This window comes from Leptosomus discolor, chromosome 9 (genome assembly GCF_034619465.1).
Source record: "Leptosomus discolor isolate bLepDis1 chromosome 9, bLepDis1.hap2, whole genome shotgun sequence".
NCBI lineage: Eukaryota > Metazoa > Chordata > Aves > Leptosomiformes > Leptosomidae > Leptosomus > Leptosomus discolor.
This window is the reverse complement of record NC_141399.1, coordinates 13,448,682-13,474,931: the sequence shown is the minus strand read 5'-3', so window position 1 is coordinate 13,474,931 and position 26,250 is coordinate 13,448,682. Positions and strand designations below refer to the sequence as shown.

At 41.5% G+C, this 26,250-nt stretch overlaps 2 protein-coding genes across 2 annotated transcripts in view; one reads left to right on the top strand and one right to left on the bottom strand.

Annotated features, from left to right (window-relative positions):
* Nucleotides 1–1,623, bottom strand: part of EEFSEC (eukaryotic elongation factor, selenocysteine-tRNA specific) — a 126,228-nt gene extending 124,605 nt beyond the window's left edge. Inside the window, exon 1 of the mRNA XM_086469937.1 lies at nucleotides 1,338–1,623. Coding sequence (XP_086326063.1) covers nucleotides 1,338–1,623 — 286 coding nt within the window. The remainder of the gene's footprint in view (nucleotides 1–1,337) is intronic.
* A 6,388-nt stretch (nucleotides 1,624–8,011) lies between these two features.
* Nucleotides 8,012–25,980, top strand: RUVBL1 (RuvB like AAA ATPase 1). The gene is made up of 11 exons (XM_086469734.1): nucleotides 8,012–8,152; nucleotides 8,868–8,954; nucleotides 9,602–9,734; nucleotides 13,612–13,763; nucleotides 15,059–15,148; nucleotides 15,992–16,141; nucleotides 17,512–17,575; nucleotides 19,372–19,570; nucleotides 21,748–21,850; nucleotides 24,989–25,080; nucleotides 25,395–25,980. The coding sequence occupies exons 1-11, from the start codon at nucleotides 8,012–8,014 to the stop codon at nucleotides 25,552–25,554; spliced, it is 1,371 nt and encodes a 456-aa protein (XP_086325860.1). The 3' UTR covers nucleotides 25,555–25,980.
* Nucleotides 25,981–26,250: the final 270 nt, after the last annotated feature.

Genomic DNA, 26,250 nt, shown 5'->3' with positions numbered 1-26,250 from the left:
CTCCCATGTCATCTTCATGAGTTTACCCCACTTAGATTAGCTGTTTCTGGCAGAAAGGGATGTCTAAACTCACTCTTCAGTACATCCAAGAAGAGTTACCCGTTGCCAAAATAAATGTTGTTCTTTAGAAAATGATCAGGTGCTTACTATTACTTAAGAATGATAGCTGGTTGTAAAGTACAGCAGAAGACTAAAAGACCACAAGTTTCTGGAATTCAGCAAACAGCCGTGGAGCACACATAGCACGTCACACTGCTGACAAAAATCGAGAAATAAGTAAATGTTTATTATCCTACCCAAAAGAAATACAAACAATACAATGCAGTCACTGCTAACACCATTTACAAATAACACATCTGTTCAAAGGGAGTTAATTCACATATCATGAAAAGTAACCTGGTCTGAACCTCAGTCAGAGGAAACACACGCTGCATTACAAAACTATCACCTAGCTGACACTAAAGAGATGAAGCGCGGTAGGAATTGAACTTTCAGAGGTCCCCGTACTTGCAGTTTACCAATCTGTAACTACATACAGGCTGCAGCTGCAAGTCCATTATACCCTTAGTCAAGCACCAACCACCTCGGCAACTCTTTTCACAAGACACAGAAGGGGAAGGGGTTATTTCTCACAGAACAAGGTGAATCAATTTAAAATGAGCTCTAATGCAAACCAGACTAGCCTTCAGATATTATCTATAAAAAAAAATTGAAAGCTACTAAAAATCCACAGAACTATCTCTAAACGTAAGATTACCACGTTAGAACTCCCCAGTCACTCCAAGACAAAAGTTCAGCATGTCCAGCAAGTACACCACAGCTCTCAACCACAGGGAATATCGAACTGACAGATTTAACAAGGGAAAAAATGGAAATCAATATTGTCCTTAAATACCACAAACAGATCTCCTTACTCAATAAAGAAAACTTTTTTTTCAAGCAAGCTTAAGAAAACTGAGCAGGCCTGACCGCCCAAAGAATTCACATTTACAAACCGCTTTTCTACGAGTACTGGTATTTTATTTGGGGGGCAATTACGAATAAGTGTAACAAAGTTATGAGGCCCGTGAAAGACTCGAGAGCCCCCCCACACCTTCCCCTCAGCGGGCACGGCCGGGCAGCCGCAGCCCCCGAGTGACACAAGCGAAGCTCCCAGCACAGGCAGGCTCAGGCGGGCAGACACAGCCCCGCTCGCCTTACCGCGGGAAGCCGGACCTTGCCAAGGGCTGAGGCGCTCCGAGGCACCGGGACGGCCCCGAAAAGCGCGGCAGCACCGCGGCAGGGGCCTCTCCACCACCGGGGCGGGCAGGGGCGGCCACCCCCGCTCCCCGCCTTACCGCCGATGATGGTGCGGATGAGGGAGGCGTGCCCCGGGCAGTCGACCAGCGTGAACTGGAGCTCGCCGGGCCCCGGGCCCAGCTGCGGCGGCAGGGCGGTGCGCAGGCAGGAGAAACCCAAATCCAGCGTAATGCCCCGCGCCCGGCTCTGCGGCGCCCGGTCGAAGGCGGCGGTGGAGCCGGTGGTGCTTAGCGCCCGGGCCAGCGCAGTCTTGCCGCTGTCGATGTGGCCCAAGACACCCACGTTCACGTTGAGAACGCGGGGCGCCGCGGGCCCGGCGGCCATGTCGGCGCTGCACCCGGCCGGTCCGTCCCAACAGCGCCCCTGCGGCAACGCGGGCCCGGCCGCCGCCGTTCCGCGCGCCGCCGCCTCAGTCCCAGGCGGCGGGAAAGGCCGTCCCTGCCCCGCCGTGGCTACCGGCGGGAGGGACACGGAGGCCGGGAAACGCGGAGCTGCTCCCCCGCACAGCCCGGGCACCCAACTCCACGACGTGAAAGCGTGCTAGAACAGCCAGCGAGAGCTCTGCGGAAGGGCGACCGAGCAGGGCAGAAGACTGGTTAAATTCATGGCTATGCGGGTATTCGGCAGCCGGGCCTGGCTCACCTCTCGGCACCCGCTCGCGGATCTCCTCTGCTGCCTCTGCCAGGCCTCATCTCCAAGGCCACCTCCTTGAGGAGAAGCAATTAAAGCAGTTGAACTTTGATGGTCGCACACCCAACAGCTGGTGCCCCTGCCCAGTGTGCGCCTGGGGCTTCTCAGGCCAGGCCTAGTTGCGGGAGGAGGGAGCCAAGAGCACCGGCTGCAGAAGAGGTTATTGTACCTGCCCCTGGGGCACCGGCACTTGGCTCTCATCCTGCCCACACCGGTTAGTCGCCGTAGGGCTGCTTAGCTCAGCCCGCTTGCTGTTGCAGCACACCTTCATCCTGCCCGCAAGGATACCCCCACCCTGGTGCCGCCGGAAGCGTGGTACTGAGATTTGATTTCCAAGTTGCGTGGACGTTGCAAATTCACATGAAAAAGCAGGTCAGGACTTGGATCATTTGCTCTCCTTATGCTTATCACCAGTTTTCTGGGTTTGCATAATTCACTTGCCTGTAAAAGTATATTTATGTTGTGTAGGATGCTTCTAAAAATCCCACCTTTAACAGATTAAGAATAATCAAGATCATTTACAGTGATTAACACTTCTCCTGCAAAGCAACAACAGGTAGATGAGCATTGGAGAGGCCCGAGAGCATTTGAGAGGTTAAGGGCAGGAACTGGTTTGAGTCACTTGGCTTTACCAATAGCCCAGGAGGCACACAGGGCCAAGTGCATTACATGATAAAACTTAACACATTTGCTCTGCATTTTCAATAGTGACTACTAAGTAGTCCTAAGTACCACTTCAAATGATAACAGCTGTTTACAAGCCAAGAAAACAATACTGTGTTAGGGACCTCCCATAGGTGTCCAAGCAGACAAGGCTTGCACTGTATTCTACAGATTTTTTTCTTTGAGAGCAGTGCTGTGGCTTTTTTGTTCTCCCTATGCAGTAAAATATATTGCTAACAGTATCTAGCACTGACATCTGAATAATTAATGAATGAGCCAAAAGTGTAAGATGAGTAAAGTTATTGTCAGCATCATGGATTTAGTTTTTAGGCTTTGACTCCAAACTCCATGCTTTTCCTAAAGTTGCTTCATATAACAACGCTTTCAATATGAAAGTGTTTGCAGAGCTACAAAGCTGGATACAAGTTACCCCTCCTTCCCAAACACACAGAAGTCAAGATGACAGAATCAATGACTCGGTGACAGATTCCTAGCACTCGGTAGTATTTGAGACACACCTGTCTCCCTAAAGGAAAGAAATGCACTCATGAGGAGTACTGCCAATGCACTGAGCTAGCCTGCTTAATCGACTTCTTGAGCAGAATAGTTCAGCTTGATGGGAGCTCTGTCATGGGAGCCAACTTAAGCTTAATGTCACTTTTCAGACCAAGTTCCCAGGCTTTGAATCGTTTCCTGTTAAATCATAAGGCTTATGTAGACTTCATTGCCCTAGATGTCTCAATCTCTTATATCAATACATACTTGCAAAGTGAAGGGCAAGTTTACATCCACTCCCATAAGAAAAGGCCCTGCACAGCTATAATTCACAAGGTTATCCCTGTATCATATTACCTACCATTTAATTCCTTTTTTAGTACTAATTATTAGATGAGTTCAGAAGAGGTAAAGAAAGGTCTGATTCCTAACCAGAAGAGGTATTATCCAGAAGTCCTCCCAAAACACATAAAATAACTGCCATTTTAAAAGTACTTTGACAAAGCGTAGAGGTCTAAAGGTTTCTACAGCTCTTGTGAATACTGGCAATGAGGTAAAGGAGGTGCTCGTTTCAATGGCCCACAGTGTAAAAGGCTACAGCGAGAGCTCAGGTGTGGCCCATTTTGCTTGGACTGCCAGCTTATCAGTGAAACAAAGAACTACATTTTGCTCAGACAATAACTAGAGGGATGCCCAATAGAACTCATGGGACGAAAAAAAAATAATTTTTTGCTAAGGAGGTGTGAGGAAGGAAGATAAAAATCCATAGGAAAATTGACTTAATTCCACTGCTCACATAAAAATGGTGGCATTTCTTTTATAACCTTATACTCTTGAGTGACCTGCAAGAAGGAGGTAGGTGTCAGGTGTGGGCTTGTTCTTAGTTTTCTTCCTTTAGATGCAGAAAAGACATGCTCTCTAGAGCTCCTCCTCTCCAAATATGGAAGGCAGTTGTCCTTGTGTAGTGGGAAGGAAAGAAAAAAAAAAAACTCATGTAAATTTGCTACAATGGCTACAGTTCTGTTATTACCATTCAGAACATACCTGTGTCTCCAGGATTTTAGAGTCTGTGGATCTGATTTTGCAACTTACCACTTGAAGGCACAGCACTTTGCAAGATCAGGGTGCACATGGTACCTGTGAGATTAATACACTTACATCACCAATATCAAGGAGGAGAAATCTGATAAATCAAGACATAAGCACTTTTATTCAGTCTTTAGAGAGGTCCATTCTGTTAGCTTATGAAGTTTTAGAATTAATTACAGATTTGGAAATTAAGAGATGGCATTCATTAAGATTCATCACTCCTATTACTTTGATGAAGAGTAGGATAAGCCTTTCAGCTTCTTTTTCAGGAAACAGAACAACACGGGCCCCCACCACCCCAGAGGTCTTGCTATTACTAAGACGGAGAGGGGAACACGGCGAAATGAAAGAATCCCAAATTCTCTGCATTTAGCTGTTTTCCTTGTTTGCCCCTTAATACACTGTTCCTCTTGCCAGTTCCCTCCTATACTGAATTTCTTCCTTAAAAAGTGTTCACTTTAATTGCTAAAGTTTATAGACTCATGGGAGAAAGGGCAGGAAGTCAGACTTTTGGGATAGGGTAAAAATGTAAAGGTCATTCACACACTCACACACACGTACTCTCTCTCACTCCAAAAATAATACACTATTTGACAGTTTCAGGATTCAGCATGTCCCACTGAAATTTGAAAGCTTATGTGAAACTAGGCCACGTCCTGTAACCTCAAACATTTAGTCTAGGAAAACAGCTCTCAAGTCTCCAGCTCCCACATCGGGTATCGCATGACGTCTGTGCCAAATAGGAGACCTCAAACAAGGGGGCAAAAGAAACGTTGGTAAAATTAGTTGATTAAACCTGAGGAATAACAGTTCAGACTGTTAATGACAGGTATTTTTTTTTCTGGTTAGCTGGCTAGTGAAATATTAAATTATAGTCAAAGCATCTATAACATGAGGTGGGCAGAATGGTCGAACAATCTACTTAGTTCCATCTGGTGGCATGGATGAAGGAGAAAGCTGACTCATGCTTTGCACGAAAATTACTTCACCCTCCCTCTCTAATGTGTTAACTATTCAAAAATCGAAAAACGCATGTTAAGGTTGAGGTTCCACATTTCCTCGTACTGCTGCATCATAACACATCAGACATCAATTATAAGAGATCATTTAAGCTATTTAAGTTCAATTCTAAACTTTCCAGTAGTTCCACTTGTACTCTGCTCTTCCTGGGGAATAAACAATTAATCCTGTGTGGTCTAAAGGATTATTGTTTATTTTCCCTCACCCAAACGTGCTCTTCTCCCCGTTCCTTAACTGCAATTTCAGTACGATGCTCAAAGCACATATGGAATGAGTAAAACAATCAATACAATGAGCTATGCCAAACCATGCATAGCTTATGGATGGGTAAACCCCAAACTTCAGCAAGTAAGAAGGAGAAGCCAGCCTCATATCTATCAAGGAAACAATTGTTTACTGCTTCTTTTTTACACTGAAATATCCTCTTGTACTGCAAATACAAACACAATTAATTTTCATAACATTTTCTGTAGGTCAGTACTAAAATTGTACCTTCATCATAGCAGATTTTATTTACTGAACAGCAATGGTCAGTAGCAGACTGAAGTTTTAAGCTCTACTTCTATTTTTGAGACATCGTATTGCTGTAGACAAACGCATTAACACTTCCGTTTGTTACCCACTTTTCTCAGGAAAAGTCTCTAATTGAATTAGTATTTAGAAAGTTAAAGAACCTTATGTAGCATATCTGCTTTTTACACACAGTTATAATGAAGATTAACAGCGATTCTTTATTCCTGCCATCTACATTCCAATATATTGAATTTCACCAAAAAGAAACAAGTAAGTATTATTAAATAGTCCTTGAAATGCCATAATCTCAAAAATATGCCTAGCTGCAACACCAAGCAAGAAAACATGGAGTATATGGACAGATTTCAGTCCAAGTTAACAAATTCCTATGTATTTCACCCGCTGCTAGACCTTCTTAAAAGGAGAGCCATACCTAGCCTGGACCTCTTGTTAACAACATCACTGCTTTCAGAGCTCTTAGAAGACTTGCTAATTATTCTTCCAGAACTGGCAGAAACTTGAACTCTGACCAGACTTCCCCACAACACTTGTGGCAGTTTAATGCACTAGAGAAATCAAAGATGTATATTTGCTCTTTTACAAAGATAAAAGTCTGCTGTTCAGTACATATAAGGCATTTGTATTCTGTGACTAATATGACCCTGAGAGGATGTAGAGAGTCCAATATCATACAAGCATTTTTAATCATTTAAAGGATAGTTCATATTTATTAGATTCAAAAATTCTTAGCTAAACAGTTGTATAATGGGATACTCTTACAAAAGTGTTGAACTACATATGTGTGCAATTATATTGTAATTACAATTTTAAACTAGATTATGTAAATATAAACTGACAGACCAATTAACAGAAAAAGAAAGTAACAAATAGCAAAGTCTTTTCTTTGCTGAATGACATTTATAATAAAACTAATGGAAGCTCTTAGACAAAAAGGGAATGAATAGCATATATATTGTTCACTGGGCTCCTGCAAATTGAACCATAACTCCCATCCTTCCTAAAAACCCTCTCCTAGCTTGTACCATCACAGGACTGCTTTAGCAGTTCTCCCTGGCAGCACATGGGGAAGCTGAGATGGCACCATTCCTTTGCACAGATGGCAGTCCTGCATCATAGCACATTGATCCATGGCCTTGAACATTGCAGACACAGCCATAGCTTTATCATTAAACACAGAAAACACTGTATGTCCACAGGAAGAGAGTCCACTCTTTTTTTTTTTTTGGGAGAGAGGTCGCAATAGCTACAAACAAGAAGTCAACGGAACTGCAGGTTCCCAGATCCCACCTAAAATTTCAGTGTAAGAGCTCTCAAGCATTTAAGCACTACATAGAAGGCACAGCAGAACTACAGCTGAACCACAGCTAGGAGCTGTAACAGCCCTGTAACAGCTGTAGTATCACAGACCTGAGGAAACAAGGGTAAGGTGTGCGAGGCCATGAAACTACCTGCTGAGAAGGTGCAGTATTTTTCCTCATTTCAGTAGGTGAGAGCTCAGGAGGTAGGTACAGCATATGTTAAAGCCTCAGATGCTTACATAAAGGCTTTGGACACATGGAATAGAATTATTCTGCAGTTACACTGAAACCTAGAAGTTAGTGAGCAACACCTAGCAGGTAAGGGATTGCCCTTACTCTTTCTTTGACACATTTAGAAGACACTCTTGGAAAACCTCAGTTTAATTTTGTAAGCTAACCCCAGCAGAGGCCTTCAGAAAGCGTCGCCCGCGGTTCCTGGCCTACTGCCAGCCGGCCGTGGGCAGCCCGAGGGCCCGGGACGGGGGTCGAGCACTGGCTCCAACGCCAACCCACATTCAACGAGGGCAGAAGGTGCTCATGTAGACGTAGGGCCGAGAAACCTGCTGAGCAAGAACGAGTGGCCCTTCCCCTCCAGGGGGGCGCATGCTCCCCCCTCCCGGCAAAGCCACCCAGCCCAGGCTCGGCCCCTCTCGCCTCCTTCCTCCCGGCCCAACTCCTCCGCAGCGCCCGCACCCGGCCGGACCCCCTGGAGCCGTCGCACACGGAAACGGGTGGACGGACCCTAAAAAAATGCGCTCTCTAGTGTGTGACAGGCATGAGCCGTGTCCAATAAGTATCGAGAGCGCTGCCACAAGGGCCAATAGCGCGGCGGGGCGGGCGGAGGCGGCCGCGCGCCGGGAGCCTTGGTAACGCGCGGGCCGCGTGTGGCGATCGCGGGCGGTTGGGGACGGTTCTGCCCCGCCATGAAGATCGAGGAGGTGAAGAGCACCTCGAAGACGCAGCGCATCGCCGCCCACAGCCATGTCAAGGGGCTGGGGCTGGACGAGAGCGGCACCGCCAAGCCGGCGGGGGCCGGGCTGGTGGGGCAGGAGAATGCGCGGGAGGTGAGCGGGGGGCGGTGCGGGGCCCGGCCGAGGCTCCCCTGGGGCTCTGCGGCCTCTGCCCCAGTGGAGGGGGAAGCCTCGGGGGCCGCGGGTGGCGCGGCGCCAGGTCCGGTCTGTGCCGGGTGTCCCGTTAGCGAGGAAGCCTGTGGCGGGGCTCCTCCGTGTGTTCCGCTGCTGCGGGAAGCGATGCGGGTCGCCAGAGCTGTTCCTTACGCCGCTACTTTTGCATTAGCTGGTGGCGAGGGCAGGCGACTGTCTGCCGGGTTTTAGGCGTAGAGATTGGGGTCCCGAAGGCAATGAAACGTGCCAAAAGTCGAGAGATTTGGTGCAAGTGGGGACCGGAGCTTCCGTTTCAATCCAGTGTCTGGCCCCCGGCGAGTGCTTTAGCTGGTCTGTCGCTCTGAAAGTCAAAGATTCATTTCCTGCCTTTTTTTTCAACACCAGGAGGGGAAAAGGCGGCTGTGCTCTTAGGTTGAGTTTTACTGCCTGTGATTTTTTTTTTTTTTTTTTTTTTTAATGCTTGTGTCATAAAATGATTGTAGGAAGTAGGTTTTTCTGATCTTGTCTCCTTTTTTTGTGTGTGTGAGATTGAAATCCTCTTTATTTTTGATGGGCTCACAAGGCCTGATATTTGTAAACCCTTTTAGTAATATAGGAACAAAAGATATTATAGCAATACTTGTGTTAACAGCGTAAATGCTCATTTAACTTACAGGCTTGTGGGGTTATAGTGGAACTAATCAAAAGCAAGAAAATGGCTGGCAGAGCTGTGCTGTTGGCAGGACCTCCTGGAACTGGCAAGGTATTATTTTCCTTTTTTGATATGAAGTAAAGTATTCCCAAGTCTATTCTGTTTTAATACGTTGTCAAAACCATGTTAGGGCAGTGGTTACATAATGTTTTCATCTACTGGATTTTTTTTCCATCAATGTATTGACGTGGCTTCCTGCTTTATATTTTAATTTTTGCCGTGTCATCAACATTGGCAGCATCCAGTGGTATGTTCAGGCATCATTAGTGTGAAACCACCTCTTGTAGTTTACCAAACACGTAGGTAATGTGGTCTCTGAAGAAGAGTCTTAGAAGTTAATTTTCTGTTAAAAGGTGAAATAGTTTTTACTCTGTTAATTTTTTTTCCCTGTGCTATTTACGGCTTTTTGCATTTGTATTAGATGTCAAATTCAAATGTCCAGTTTCTTTCAGGTGTTTTATAAGCTTTGATAAAAGTCACTTTTTATGTGTCTAACCTGTTTTTGGGGGGAGGAGGGTTGTTATATGGAAGAAATGTATGTCTTAATATTAAATTGATGGCTGATATATGGAAGGTGATATGATGAGGAAAGTTAACTTTGTGCAGAAAGAATCCTTTGTTAATTCTCATGAAAATTAACATGTGGGTTTTGGTTTTCGTTTGTTGTTTGTGTTTGTTGTTTGTTTGTTTTTTTTAAGACTGCTTTGGCTTTAGCTATTGCTCAGGAACTGGGAAGTAAAGTTCCCTTTTGTCCTATGGTTGGAAGTGAGGTCTATTCTACTGAGATCAAGAAAACAGAAGTTCTAATGGAAAACTTCCGACGTGCAATTGGTAAGCTCCAGAAAAACAGAAGAATTAATTGACTATCTGAATGATGTTTATTTTGCTTTTTCCTGATCGTCTGAAAAGCAAAAAATTTTCAGTGGTCACGAGGGTTTTCAGTGTTGATCTTAATCTAGTGAATCTCTTCCACATTTTCTGGAGTCAGGTTTTCTGTTTATAAACCGTAATTTAATTGGTGTATTGTGGTTTATACTGTTTCCCCAGATTCTCTTCTCATCCTCCAGGTTCATCTCCTGGTTTTGCCTGTGACTCTGAATAAAGCTGAAAGAAAAATTATTTTTAGTTTCTTTCATTCGCAGAAATACTTGTAGACAGAAAAATGCGCTCTCCTTTTTTATTTTGGTAATTTCACCCTACTAAGCAAACGGTCTTAATCAAATGGCAACGTTAGCCTGACTTAGTATTCCAGTGAGCACAAAGAAAGTTCCACACCAACAAAATAAGCACTTTAACTTAATGTCTTCCTCCATTCTAGAGTGCTTCTACAAGCTCGATGTAAATTGGTTAAATTTGCAACATGACCTCAATGAGTATCTAAAATCTCTTATATCCTCACTGCTGACAGCTGATAAATGCAGTTAGAAGTGGCCCTTGTTTGTATGAGGATTGGCTAAAGATAGCCTAACTGCTTTTAGTGCTGGACATATTAACAGTTAATTTTCCTGGTTTCTGTAGCATGTTTCCCCTTGGACGTCATCTAAGTATTTGGTGGCAGTAAGATGAAGTCTTCTCTCAGTTCTGCAATGAAACAAAAGTATTTTATTGACTTCTATAAGAAAGCAACTCTCAGTAGTCTCTGGTCTTCTGGTTACCATGAATCTGGCAGGGCCTGGGGGAGGGAAGCCAGAGGCTGAGTAGTCTGCAATATTTCCTTGATGTGATGAAGTTCCCTGTCAGAGATTTGGAAACTTGAACCAACGGATGAAACTTATGCCATCCATGTTGTCATTTCTAGAGATAGCAGTATTTTAACTCTCTAAGGTTTAACAGCCAGCTACATTGTTAGTTCCCTGCATTCCCTGAATGTCAATAGAGAGACGCTTCTAAACAAATATTGGTGTTAATGAAAGATGGAACTTCTTTTATTCCTTTCTGTTGAATTCCATGTCACATTTTCATAACACAGCCTTTATTGAATATTTTTGTCAGTGTAAAAAAAAAAAAATCTCTGAAATATTTGAAAGGACTAGTAACCACCATTTATCGAAATGGAACATTTTCCAATTATTTTTAAATATCAGTTATGTTTTAACTTCCCTGCTGGTAAACAGATAATTTACAAGTGTCTGTTTTTAAAAAAAAATAATGTCATGCACAGTACAATGTCAGCTGTGACTGGGTGCAAGAGAAGCTTCAGCTCACATGTGAACCAGTACTCAAAGTATTCATTTAGGGTTTCTGGTTTGTTTTGCTTTTTGTTTGTTTGGGTTGGTTTTTTTTTTTGGGAGAGGGGTACAATTCCTTTTTAGCAGATTCTGTACACATCGTCTATTGCTCATATTGTGCATTTTACTTTCAGAGGGTTTACCCACCTCAATCTATAAAAATGACCACGGATGTTAACATCAATTTTAACTTTTTTTTCTTGGGAACAACAGAGTCTGACTGGTTTGGACCCATCACTGTATAGGGAAGCTGGGATGACTCTGAGTTTACAGAATTTTTATTGTTGGGAGTCATTTAATAACAGACTTGACATGGTCTCATGGCCGAGTACTGCTTGAGGTATAGTAGAGAGGTTGTAATACCTAAGAAACGTAAAAGGACAGAGTGGGAAATGAGAAAATGGAATGGTACAGGTTAAAAAAACTTCAGCTGAGAGAGATTAATCCTGTATAGAGCTTATTAGCAGCTGGCAAGGATGATGACAGTAGCTAATGTTAGAGCTCAGTTGCAGTAAAAAATAACTACTTGAATAGCCACTTAAATAGCATATCTGTTCCCTGTGCCTCCAAATTGTAACTGCCAGTAAATCAAACAAGCACTATTTAACTCCATATAGTGCTATTGAACCAAACTGTGAAATAGCCCACAATTGCCTCCTTAGACTCCTGCCTCTGATTTGTAAGTAGGAAATGCCTCTATTTAACTTAAACGCTCTTTTGAGAATGAAGTTTGTAGTTGATACATGCAGATTAATTTGAAAACAAAGGATAATCAGCAGCAAGTTCAAAGCATCAATTTCCTGTGTTCAGATCATGTTCATCTGTAAATATTTTCTATAGACACATCTATATAAGCACTTTAGTTTAGATTAGAGGCATGCTTCTGAAGCAAATCTCTAGGTTGTGCTCGCTGACTCAGCTTTGCTTTGTGTTGTGGAACAAACTCTGAGCGTGTGAATTGGATTCTCTTCAGATGAAACTGAAAGGTGTGCTTTAGCCGAATAGAGCTTGTGCTGAAAGGTTAAAAACAAAACAAAAAGGAAAACCAAACCTGTCAATTTCCAGTTCTCAGCACCAGCAGTTTTACTGTACAGATTCCCATATTGCTTCACATTCCTTGCATATGTAGCCCATGTGATGCAACCTTGTCTGGGTTGGTTTTGTAACTCAAACATTCGTTAATTTTTTTTGCCTGATATTTTGGCACACCTGAAAAACTGTCTAAAAAAAAAAATCACTGAAACTAACCAAGCAACCAAGCAAGTATCATGTTATCCACAATTAACCTACTTCTCACATTTCAAATCCTAGTCTTAATTTGGGTCCAGTAGAGGGAGACAGACTCATATTTGTCAGTTCTTCATATTCCCCCTATCAGCAACTCAAGATTACCGGTGAAGTGTCTGATCTATTTCAAAGCAAAATGAAAAGTTATGGAACAAGGAAAGTTTTATAAACTCCTAATAGCCTCAGACTAGGCAGGATGACTTCCTTATATCTTGTTACAGCCCATTCATTATTTTTGGTATGGCATGTGTGTCTCATAAAATACTTTGTGGAGTCTCTTCAGATGTGGGTTCTTTGAACTTTGATGTAGTTAGAACATCTGCATAATTGTAGTGGTGGTGGTGATGATAGTGATTTTTCTTTGGAACAGTCTAACAGTAAAACTCTTGGGCTCTATATTATTCATCAATTTAAAATAACTTAGTTGATTACAACAGTGGTGACTAGAATAGAAGATACCCAGATACTGTGATGATTGCTTGGCTGGCTGAAAAACGACAAAGTAAGGATGTCATTGTCAGCTATTTTGAAACAGTTTTGAATTTGTTTTACAGCAGTTTCTGCTAAATTTTATCTAGCTCATCTTTTGCTATTAACTTGAAAAGTATTTTAAATGATACGTTAACCTTTTCTTAATTTTAGGAGGTTCTAGCACAATACCTGGTATGTTATTTTTAATTCAGTTGCTAAAATGTAAAGTTTTTTATGAAGTTACTTTTTTTTTTCCTTTCTTTTTCTTTACTGTGTATGGCTTTTCTGACGGTTCAAAAATTGTGTAAGTCACATCGGCGTCACTAGTTTTGTAAGATGATCTGTTTCTCCCACTTTAGTGTAGGGGAAGAAATAGAGCAAATCCCCTCTTTGAGGGAGGGTAAGGAGAGAGGATACTGACATTTGCTTCAAGAACTAATACTAACAAACAGAAGAAAATAATTTCTTAGAGTTTATTAAACTGCTTTGCAGGTTAGAACTTGGCCTGAACTTCCATTCTTAATACACAAGATGAATCTTCTCACTTAATATTGGAGAAGACAACGATAATTCATCTTTCTACTTTTAAAAGTAAAAATTTACTGTTAAATGTAGTGTAGCCTACTAATGTGTTACATTCTGCTGGCAGTAATGCAGCAGACTCCTGAGTGTATACAGCCATTGATTTGTGTACTGAAACTATTCTAAACAATTTCTTGCAGGGTTGAGGATTAAAGAGACCAAGGAGGTTTATGAAGGAGAAGTCACAGAACTAACTCCATGTGAGACTGAAAATCCTATGGGGGGGTATGGCAAAACCATCAGCCACGTAATTATAGGACTCAAAACTGCAAAGGGAACCAAGCAGCTGAAGGTATGTATGGTAGAGTCTCAAAAATCTCCTGAGGTATTTCAGGTCTGCATCTTCTGTTATTGGCACTTCTTATTTCCATTTCAAGCTCTTGATCCCCATCTCTGTAGAGTGGGGATGCCAGGAGGCTGTTGTCTTTTGCTAGACAACTTTATCCTACTCCTGAGCATGTATGTATATCTGCTTTGAGTAGAATATTTAGATGTTAGTCTTGCCTCCTACAAATTGAAATTGGGGATAAACCCATCGGTCAGTTAGCAGCCCCTGTTATTTTTCTGTTTGGCAGCACACACTTGTATGTCCTCAATGAGTTAAAGGAGAGTTTAAGTAGAAAGAGGTCCTGATGCAGTTTTGCAGCATTACTAGTACCACAGAAAAATGGGCTGGGTTGGGAATCTGAACTATGATCTCAGTCTGTGGTACGCTCACTCTGACCCTGGCTATAAATTCACATTCATGATAACACATACAAGGGTCTTGTTTGTTTTTTGTTTTCACAATTCTCGACTGAATTTTTGAGGATGATTTTTGGGAAGTCTTGCTTGCTTTAGTATAAATTATTCTTTCTGTCACATCCCTTCTTTCTACATGGGGAGATATGCTCTAGTGAATATTTGATAGAGAACTGGAAATTGAGCTGGTGTGTTGCCAGCTCAGACCCACTTTCCCTTTGTTTTCTTGTACAAGTCTCTGTCCATGTTGTTCAATTTCCCTGTCAGTTAGAGTACAAGAGAACTGAAAGCTGTATCTGTTGCTAAGGATCATCTTGCATTTGTTCAGTCTGAAAACAAGAAAATGCAGAGCAAAAGTGAATAAACCTACTGAGAGAAACAAAAGCATCTAACATATTCCACATCCTCTCTCCTTCACGCAGCTCTACAGAGGATAAAGGCTGAGGAAATCAAGTAGTATAATTCCATGCTATACCCAGATTTTTAATAACAGTTTTGCCAGAAAGCAAGAGAAGTGCTGCTTGCTAGGTATAAATATACTGTCACATTATACAAAGGCATATTTTGTGATAGTAACTGGTATCATTATGTTTCTGGGACTTACTATCATTTCCTGCAGATAGCAGATTTTTTTTTTGGTAAGAAAGTAAGTTCTTCTTTCTTTCAGATTTATTCTCTGTTGCTACTCCAAGTGTTACAGCTTTATAAAATCCTAGAGATACTGTTGGAGGGAGTTGCAGTTTAATTTTGTCTAGTGGGAGTGAGCTTTAGACTAAATTTCTTTTCCTTGATTATTATAACAATATGGAACTGTTTTGACCAACTGTGATGTTCACTTGTCTCCAGCTGGACCCAAGCATATTTGAAAGCTTGCAGAAGGAGCGAGTGGAAACAGGCGACGTTATTTATATTGAAGCAAACAGTGGAGCCGTCAAGGTAAAGGAAAAGTTCTGCACTTTTATGCAGGTGTATGTATTCTTGCAAACCTTTCTCTGCCTTTGTCAGAAGGCTCTCTGATTTATTAACCTTAACTGACATGAAATGGTTACATGGAAGTTTTAAAAAGAGCCCAGTGTTTTCCTTATCTGGAGAGAAAATTCTCTCTTGCACTGAAAGAACATGGTCATCTGGTTCACAATTAAGGTCATCTGGCAAGGAAGCTATCACTGATGCTGTCTGGATGAGTTTTCTTTTCTGTAAGATCAAGACATCTTTAAGGGAAGCGGGGAAGAACCAAGCAACTTTAGTCATTTTCAGGCTGACATGTGCAGTGCATTTAATCTTTCTTTTATCGCTCTGGTATTTTCTCCACAAGATATATACATGTAGAAGGGAATACTGCATTAGTTAGCATTCTTTTCATATCTGATTTAGAAAGTAGTGTACAGCGATACTTGCTGTTTAATGGATGAGCATAATATTTTGTATCATATAATAAATCACCCACCTACAAAGGAGTCTTGAACAGTTCTCCCAATCTCTAGTTTATCTACTGGATTTGTCCTTTAGCAAGAATTGCATATGGTTAAAAGAAGGGGAGAGAGGAGTGGAATATTCTTACCACTGAAAATATCAGGTATTTTTCAATAGAGTTTTTGAGCTTTGATCAGTAGATAGGGTATGCCTGTTGCTAAGCAGGGAGCGGGATGTCTGAATTGTCAGCTGAAGCTTGTCAGGACTGGAATTGTGAACTAAGCCCTTTATCAAGTTCATGTCACTCAAGGTTTTGGCACTGAAACTAATTCTATACCTGGGTTTCTTTGCTCTGCTTTCCCTCAGAGGCAAGGCAGGTGTGATATCTATGCTACGGAATTTGACCTTGAAGCTGAAGAGTATGTTCCCTTACCAAAGGGTGATGTGCACAAGAAAAAGGAAATTATTCAGGATGTCACCCTGCATGACTTGGATGTGGCCAATGCTCGACCTCAGGTATCTGACTCCACAGATTAAGTCTTTACAGAAAAGTTGTTTGACATAGATATGATCGTTACTAGAATAATCAAGGAGATGCAGAAAGTTGAGCTGTCCTAAATCACCCTCAAAGATTCCGTTATAGGAAAAGCGGTAGGTGTTACACCGTGAAGGCCCGTCTACCTCTCCTCTCTCTAGAAGGAGGTCATGCTGCAGTTGGCTACCTCAGTGCCCTGCCATATAGGTTAGAGAGGCAGTTGCTAGGTTAGGATTCATGCTCCTGGTCATGGAGTACTTACCAGAGTACATTTTCTAACACTACAGAGAACAGCCTTACAGCCATAGCGGACCTTCCACGTGGATATTTGGGATCCCCTGCCTTCACAGTTGATGCATAATCTAGACCTTGCTCTGCCCTTCCCTGCACAACTGTGCCCCATCCCCTCCAGAAAAAGAGCTGTGTGGGCTGCTCCTCTTGACCAGGAAAAGAGATTATTACTTTCTCTCCAAAAGGAAGCTGCCTGCAGATGTGAGGTAGCAGCAGCCAGCTCTGCATCATTTTATTTATTGAAAGTTCTGAATACAGAATAATTTGTAGTGCCATGCGTTTATGATTTTGAGGTCATGAAATGGACACTGCAAGCACTATGATAAAAGGTCACTAAGTATTTTTGACTGCTGCAGATCCTGTTGATGTCCCTGCTTACTTCAGAAATGTTTCATAACCTCTTCTTAAATTTTCTTGTGACTTTCAGTAGAGCTCTGAATACATTGCAGCAAAAAATTGGAAGTAGGAGAATTGTTCCTTGCTATATCTTAACATAAACCCAGTGTTGAGGGAATTGATAAACAAAAGCCACTAACAATGCAGTATCTTTGTTTAAAGGCTGGCATCCCTACAGTATGACACTACAAGCCCTTAACTTACTCCATTTCAAAATAAACATCCGTTCTCCAATAATGATTTACATGCTAAAAATCAAGGTGTTCAAAACTATTAAAACTCTGCATAATTGTTCCTGTGTTTAGAAGTTGAACACCTACTGTGCATGCAAGCAATCCAAGTCTCTGTGTTCCCTGACAATTTCAGGCCTTGTGAGCTGCTGTGTGTCAATTTTTTTAAAAGAAGATATTTCATTTTGGTTTTTTTTTATGTTCTCCAAACAAACAAGGCTAAAGAAAGGGTGAGGAGGTAGCTAAGTGATGGTGTTTAGAATACGGCTGCAGTGAAGTGACCTAACCTTTGACAGATTATGAGCCACTGCTGATATAAAGTATCAAGTTAACTGCAAGAAACAACTTCTTTAACCAATTCCTGATTTATAAAATTCTCATGGTATGTGCTCACTAGGAGACCTCATAGTTAATCTGTAACTTTCTTTTCCTAGGGTGGGCAAGACATCCTTTCTATGATGGGACAACTGATGAAGCCAAAGAAAACTGAAATTACTGGTATGAATCTTGCATGATATTTTTAGACCAATATAATCTATATGTTTGCCAGTTAGAAAAGGATTAAAAATAGGGTTATTCATGCACCATCTCTAAATGAATGCCTATATAATATTTATTCATAAATACTCAAATTTCTAAAAGCAGTGATATAGCTGCTAGAATTGCAATGGCTGGAAACAGTACAACATGTTATTGGTTAATATATAGAGTGATAAAATATATACTCTACTCTGCAGCTATCTTCCTGGGGAGAAAGACGTTAGGATGCTAGTGCCATTCCCCTTTCTCAAATCACTCCTGTCAGAGAGTGTGAGGTTCACTCTTTGACAGAGCCAAACTGAACAGCAACAACAACAAATCTAAAAAAACATTGTTAGGATGCATGCTTTTGTGAAGCAACCATGCTGAATTTCTGTGGAGTAGAAAAATGTCTTCTAAAGACTCTAACCTTCGTTTGGTTTAGACACCTGTTGTGGTTTAATCCCAGCCAACAACCAAGCATCACGTAGCGGCTCGCTCTCTCCTCCCCCCTCCCAGTGGCATGGGAAGGAGAACTGGGGAAAAAAAAAAGTAGTAAAACTCATGGGTTGAGATAAGAACAGTTTAGTAACTAAACTAAAAAAATAATAGTGGTAATGAAAAGGAATATAACGAAAGAAGAGAGAAATAAAACTCAAGAAAAGACAAGTGATGCACAGCGCAGTTGCTCGCCACCCGCTGACTGATGCCTGAGCAGCGAGACCCACGCCCCCTGGCCAGCTTCCCCCAGTTGATATGTTGAGCATGATGTTCGATGGAATGGAATATCCCTTTGGCTAGTTCGGGTCAGCTGTCCTGGCCATGCTCCCTCCCAGCTTCTTGTGCACCTGCTTGCTGGCAGAGCGTGGGAAACTGAAAATCCCTGAACTTAGAATAAGCTCTACTTAGCAACAACTAAAACAGCAGTGTGTTACCAACGTTGTTCTCAGACTAAATCCAAAACACAGCACCTGTACCAGCTACTAGGAAGAAAATTATCCCAGCCAAACCCAGGACAATACCTCAGAGCATCAAGTCAATAGACGGCTGCTGTAAAGTGCACTGCTGTTCTTCCTACCTACAGATCATTGGATGAAAAAAAAAGTTGACAGAAAGATCTATTCTCCTTTTTTGCTATGAAAAAATGATGTTTCAATTGGTGACTATCTAAATTTAGATCAAAGTCTGTTCTAATACCTAACTTAAACAGCTGTCCTTTGAAGTATTTTGTCTGTTCCAGAGGTCACTTTGTGTATTCTAATGTCAGATTTATTGGTGTAGCATCTTGCATAGCTTTGAGGTCCATATGTTCACAGAAATTTATATAGCCCTATTTTTTTGTTGTTGTTGTTAAACACAACTTCTTTGCTGAAATACAGTAGCAATGTTTTATTCTTTTAGCAATGTTCTTTTCAGCCATGCTTGGAAACTTTTGTCAAGTTTCATGTTTTAAACTGAGGTTTGACTAGCTTCCCCTCTCCCGCTCCCCCGCCAAACTCCCCAGACCCACAAAAGTCATAGTTTTTCACACGCCATGTGAGGGGACAAACTAGCCCAATTAAGCGCTGGGAGTTCACAATAGGAATACTTTGTTGCACAGATGTCTCCCCAGTACAGGGCTGGATGAATTTTAGTGTCAGAGATTTTTTTTTTTCCCTGTGGTGGTAAGATACCAAACCATGAAACAGTTCAAGGAGAATTTTACTTGCTTTAAGTCTTTCATACAGACCTGTAGTTCACTAGCAGAACAAGTAACAGTTTCTTTTTGTTCTCAGACAAACTTCGAGGAGAGATAAATAAGGTGGTAAACAAATACATTGATCAAGGCATCGCAGAGCTAGTCCCAGGTGTACTCTTTGTAGATGAAGTTCACATGCTGGATATCGAATGTTTCACATACCTGCACCGAGCACTGGAATCTTCTATTTCCCCCATTGTCATTTTTGCTTCCAATCGAGGAAACTGCGTTATCAGGTATGATGCCTAAAGTTGAATTTTTCCAGTTTGCATTTGTCCATAAACCTGGGAATTAGCAGTGTTGGTATCTTTGGAGGCTTTTGTCCCTGATACTGACGCCTGTGATAATCTCTGGGTTGCGAGCTGCATCAGTGCTCAAGAACTGCTTGTGAGCTTCATGATGGGCAGGCATTTAATGCCAGGCTGACTGAGTTAAAGCAGAATGGAGTTACTCCTTTTATTGCCACTAACACATCCCTCTTTCCCTAACAGCCATTAATTTTCTTATTTCCTGAGTGATCTGTGACACCTTTCTCTTTGGACACCTCAACATCGGTTGCTTGCGTCATTAGGGACATCAAAAGCACCAAAGCTACAAATCTCTAATATCATACTTCCCTGCTTCTTCGTGATCATTTTGCCATTTGCTATCCTCATTGCATCAGACTTAAGCTTCCTGTTCTTACTATTAAAGCATGTCACAGTTCAGCCTCTCCCTACCCTTCGTTATTTCCTACTGCATCAGTCTGGCTTTTTGTGATTTTTCAGTCTTGCCAACTAACTTGTGTTTCATCGGCACTGGAGTTCATGCCTCCACTTCCATATTTTGCACCCACAAAATGCATTCTTTACATATTCAGTAAAAGTGCTCTCCTCTTTCAGATTCTTAAGTTCTACTGCTAATTTGTGGTCTAGGTCCAATTATGTCTAAACAAGCTGTCATTAGCGATGATTGCTACTCTTTAAATTGATTTAATTCAGCTGTGTAACCAGCTATTCCTTTCCCTCTTAGTCGCTCATCTGGTATTAATCTTGCTCTGCTTGCATGGCTTGAAGTTAAACTTTTTTGAAGGGCTTATCACCTTAAGGTGGACATTGCAGCACTGTCTTTGCAAAGGCATAAAAAGGCTCTCTACTGCAAAAGTAAAGCAAATAGAGATCTGTCAGTGTGGATTCACTGCAGACCTTGTTATGAAAAAATTGTGATTTAAGAAAGGAAGATTGCTATAGAATAGAGGTATCTAATACTGCTAAATTAAGTCCTTAAAAGGAAGCTCTTCCACAGAAGATTCCACAGAATCACAGAACGGTAGGGGTTGGAAGAGACCTCTGGAGATCATCTAGTCCAATCCCTCTGCTAAAGCAGGTTCACCTAGAGCAGGTCGCACAGGATCACATCCAGGTGGGTTTTGAATATCTCCACAGAAGGAGACTCTACAACCTCCCTGGGCAGCCTGTTCCAGTGCTCTGTCACCCTACTGCTGTCTCGAGTAGTTAGTGATGCTGATTTGCCTGCTGATGGCTCTTACGAGGGTCGGGGAAAAATTAATTGTATAGTGTAGTTGATTCCGTAACCTCATAAGAGGAGGAGTCACTTCAGAGGAGAGAACACCATCTACTCAAGAGTACAGCAGATGATTGCAGGGCATTTTGATTCATTTCCCGAGGAGAACCATGGCCAAAGCTGCAGTGCCTGAGTACTAGCACTCTATGTAGAAATGTATCTCTCTACCAGCACTTTACTGTTTTTACCTGCAATCTCTATAGATCTCATGAAATCTGGGTATCATCTTTCACTTTTGACTTCACAGCAAATTGTGGTGGTCTTGGAAAACCAAGAGTAGGTGTGTTTGCAGCCTTTGCTGTTGAGTGTTTTATATCAAACAACTACAATAGTTGGGGGGTTAGGTCCTGCTCTGTCCTTCAAGCATAGACCTCCACTTTTCAATTTGCTGGATTGCAAGCATGGAATAGAAACTGCTGCAGTATTCACTGGAAGGACTGGGGGGAGGATTGAACAGAGGGGATGTTCTCCAAGTAGATGATAGTGTATATAATTTCTACTGATAGTAAACAACTTGGTAAGAATGATTTGTTCCTTGCTGGAAAATACTTTGGAACATTAGATAAGACTGCATTGTAGGATACAGTGCAGGGAAACATGAAGGAAAGCACCACCTCTAAGTATTTTTGAATGGCATGTTTAAGAGCTCTAGAAATAGTATTTGTTTCCCTCAGGCTGTCCAGTATGAACTTCAGACTAAACTGTTTCCTGTCTATCTGGGGAGTGTGTCTCTGTGTGAAGACACAAGAATTGTAAACTAGTAGATGTGTAGTCACTTACAACTGATTTTGGTGAGATCAGTGTACTGAATTCGAAATACTGTCTGATCTCTATTTGGTTTCTCCTTTAGAGGCACAGAGGATGTAGTGTCTCCTCATGGAATACCACTGGACCTGCTGGATAGAGTGATGATTATCCGAACCATGCTGTATACACCCCAAGAAATGAAGCAGGTATGCACAGCATTTTAAGAGAAATTCTAAAACATCCCTGGACTTCTGTCTCTTGGGATGACTGCTTTGTTTCTGTATATTCTGTTACTATAGAGCTGTTTGACTCTTCGTGGTCACCAGGGTTTATGCCAGAAAGCTTACCACTTTATAAGTGCATGCTGCTTTAGTAACCATTTACAGTAAGCTAGTTAAAATTGTGAATGCAGTTTCTCTGTCTGATTTCCACCCACTGATGAGTTGTATTGGTAAGTACATGTGGAGCTGAAAGTGACATCTCACTTGCATGAAGTAGCATGAATTGTTAGCTGACCTTATCTCTTGCACAGATGCACTTTCCCCAGAGTTTGCAGGTTCCAGCAGGTAGTGCTTTTTCAGCTGGTGTGAGATGAAGTGTCATGTTTTGGGACCTTTGATCTTAGAGCTCAGGCTGTTCCTCAGTGTAAGAAATGAGAGGGATTGAGGAATGCAAGTTCATGCACTGCACTTTTGCCTCTATGCCCTGTACTATAGCTTTAACCTACTAGGACTGTCTCCTGAAACTGGGAAGACTTTCATATTCCAAGTCCAGTTTGGAAATGTAAACACAGTAAGCATTGCAGAGATACGCTTCTGAATGCCTGAAACTTTTCCTGTGGGGCCATCACAATGTATTGTGTATTGATTATAACGCTTGGGTGCCATTATGATGCATCGTGTCAAAGATCCCCCTTATTAGTGTCTCAGTGCTGTGAAGTGACACACTTTATGGTTTATCATGTCAATTCTTTGTATTATTTAAGAGATAGTGTCATTGGAGGAGAGCGTTGTCACGAGATAATAGTCTCCTCCTGCTGGATAAGTGCCAAGGTGAAGCTGAGGCGTTTATCGACTATAAATGTAGAAGCAGAGCTTCCTTTCAGTTGGTTTGAGGAGCTTTTCACACGCGACTGTTGTGAGCCATTCTCAGGAAAATTTTTTTTCTGTGTGCCTAAAAGGACACTTTAAAGCATATAGATTACAGTAGAAACAGCCCAGTAGTTTAACAGTACCATTATGTTTTGTCTGTATACAAAACAAATTTTAAAGTGTGACTTTTATTCAGTCTGGACTTCTCTATACTGTATGTGAATTTTCTGTAGTTAGGGTAGCAGGAGTATGTACTCTGGGTTACTTTTTGTTAAGGTTTTATTTACGCTACCTGCCTGGTGTGCTGTATTATCTTGTAGGTAATAACACTGTTAAAGAGCTTGTTTCTGAACTGTTGATTTTCAGAAGAGCTGGATAAGTTGTGACTTCCACTCTCCCCAGGGGTGAGGGAAAGGAATTGTTTACAGTAGAATTTCCTAAAGCTAAAAATAGAGTCCAGACGTTATGTCCCATAAATCATGTTCCCATAGTCAGATGATCTCCCTTAAATTAAGGCTTCTGAATGACTTTTCCTCTGGGGAAAAGAGGAGGAGCTGTTACACTTAACTTTGATTTCTAACTGAATACGGTTGAGGAGATTTAAAAATAAGATGTCCATTTATTTCTCTATTTTTGCTCCCATTTTTCTTTCATGCTAGAAAGAAGTTTTCACTGCTGATGTTTCTGTATGAGACTCTTTACCTTGGCCTTTCACAATTGATGTGTTTATCAGCACAAGAATTGTCCCTTTATCTACTGAAAGTTTGTTCATAACCAGTTCAAAATATTTCTCTCTGTGTTGATAAAATAGAAATCCTGTTGTGTAGCTCTGCTCTGAGAGCAAGCCCACAGTTAGCTTAGTGCAACCAGAATAGGGAGAAAATTCACTTTTATGCACATTCTAGTCAGGCATTGGTGTGATCAAACTTCTTTGCGTATGCACCTGCTGTCAGATAGTGGACAGTATATTGGGGACTTTTTGTTTCTAATGTATTTTGCCTGATAGACGCTTCTTTTCCTGTTCCATGGCAACTTACTTATATATGTATTTGCTGGGTTAATGGCTTGGGCCCTGATCCTTCGGTGAGGTTCTACTAAGTTGCTAGATAAAAAGTTACTTTTAAAAAGTTGTTGAAGATGTGGCATTCAAGATACGTGGTTTCAAGAAGGGGAAGAGTAAAGTAGCAGTACTTGAATGAATGGGAGGTGATGTTTGAGTGATCTAAAAGATAGAAAAAAATCTTCAATTTGAAATTGCAATTTGCAGCAGCATTGCCAATATTCAGTATTATTATCTTAGCACAACTTTCTGCCATTTCAAGCCCCTCTCTTTTACTCTGTTCCCTACCCTGACTCCTCTAGCGCATTTTTATGGCTTTAATTTAAACGAGTGCTTCTTGATATCTTGTTTACAAAGCTGCCAAAGTGAAAAATACCTGTATTATATGAGGCTTGCAGTTTCAGAGTTATCTCAGCGCTACAACACAACATCATTATCCAGTCTGCCCCTTATCACTCAGCTAGTAATACGGACTACCGAGAGACTTGTGCCACTTTTGTTACAGCTTTATATGCTCAGCCTTATTGGTTATATCTTGCTCTCCAACTTTGTAGAGATCTTCAAACTGGTACAAGCCTGAGACTGTTCTTGAAAGATTAGATTCTTCTCAGTGATCCCCCCCGCCCCCGCTCTTCTTGCAGGAATAGGTGAATCGTAGAAAGTAACTTCTTGATTTATTTTACTATCTTCTTGTCAATTGAATAAAAAGTGTGTTGTGAGGTGCTGAGGAAAGGGCCCAGCTCTCTGTAGGGCTTTTTGGAGGGCTCTGCTGTATAGCAGCAATGATACACTGCAAAATTTAGTAACTAACTGGTGTGGCTGTCCCCAAGACTGCAGCTGTCACTTACTTCCTGCATACATTTTCCATTTTCTTGTATAAGTTCTTATATTCTGCTCCTTAGTAGTAGATACACTTTGCTAACCATGCAGAATCATGAAGGGTTAGTAGTCCAGACGTGTTACTTTACCTGCCTTTTGTGATAATTGGTTTTTCAACTTTATATTTGCCTATTCAAAGACTTGGAATTCTAAACATTCTAGTTTAATGGTAAGTTACACCAGGATAACTCTCCACACCGTCTTGTTTTATAGCAGGTCTCATCTCTAAGCTGACAGTTTCCTGATACTAAGCTAATAGTATAGCGTGCTCATTGTTTGGGCTGGTACCTCACTTACTCATTTCATCCCAACAGATCATAAAACTTCGTGCTCAGACAGAAGGAATTAATATTAGTGAAGAAGCTCTAAACCATTTAGGGGAAATTGGTACCAAGACAACCCTAAGGTAAGTTGAGCGCAGTTGGCTTTTCTGTTAAGTGTGGCTGGGTCTAAAAACGCTGTAGAGAAACTCACTCTTGGAAGTGAGACAAACCTCTCCCATGCAATAATGTGGTCTGTTCAGAACAGTGCGAACATTAAAAGAGAGTGGCAACCCTCCTCTCTTCTGCTTTAAGGAATGTACGTGCTGGAGGGTCTTGCAGACTTCTGCTGCTGCTGGTAGAGCTGTGTGTTTCTTAACAAATCTCCCACCTCTACGTATATTCAGTTCACTGGGATGCACAGGGTGGTAATTATTCACCCATCTTTGTTTGATCGCAGGTACGCTGTGCAGTTACTGACCCCAGCTAACCTGCTTGCCAAGATTAATGGGAAGGACAGCATTGAGAAAGAGCATATTGAAGAAATAAATGAACTTTTCTATGATGCCAAATCCTCAGCAAAAATCTTGGCTGATCAGCAGGAGAAGTACATGAAATGAAGAGCTTATGTTAGATGCTTTGAAGTGGCTTTAACCCTTACCCAGGGCTGGCTTAGTTGTTGAATGAGAAGTGTTAATGGTTTGTCTCTTTTGGGACTGAAAAATATCTAAATGTTGGACTGCTTTGTCAGGCCAGAGTTCACTATCAAGTGTTCCTATTTCATTAGCAACAATAAGATGCTCCGTGATGTCTGTGTAACATCTTAGTCTCCCTTTTATGAGTATATATGAAATTAATAGCTCTTGACCCGTCAGTTTTGTCTTTAGATTTCATTACAGAAAAGCTCTAACTGAAATTGATGATTAAAACCAGTCTATTTTCTTTACAAATGTTGTTTTAAAATAGTTTCCTTTTACAGATGAGAATTTTTTTTTTTTGAAATAAGGTTTGTCTGAACTGCTTTATAATAAAATATTTCAAGAATATTGGAAATTTGCATGTGTCTGTCCTGGCTGGTGACCTGCCAAAAGAAACAGTCAAAATAAGTTTGAATTAACAGAGCCAAATATAAGTAAAATGGACGTGCAACACAAAAATAGATCCGTCAGCACATGAAAGATATAGTAATGGGACCTTTCTAAAGTGTTTACTTTTTTATAGGTCTTGTTTTTTATTTTCTTAAGACTTCTTTGGAGAATGCAGAAATATGTAACAGTAATTATCTTAGCCCTGTTTAAAGCCTTTCTTCCAGAGTA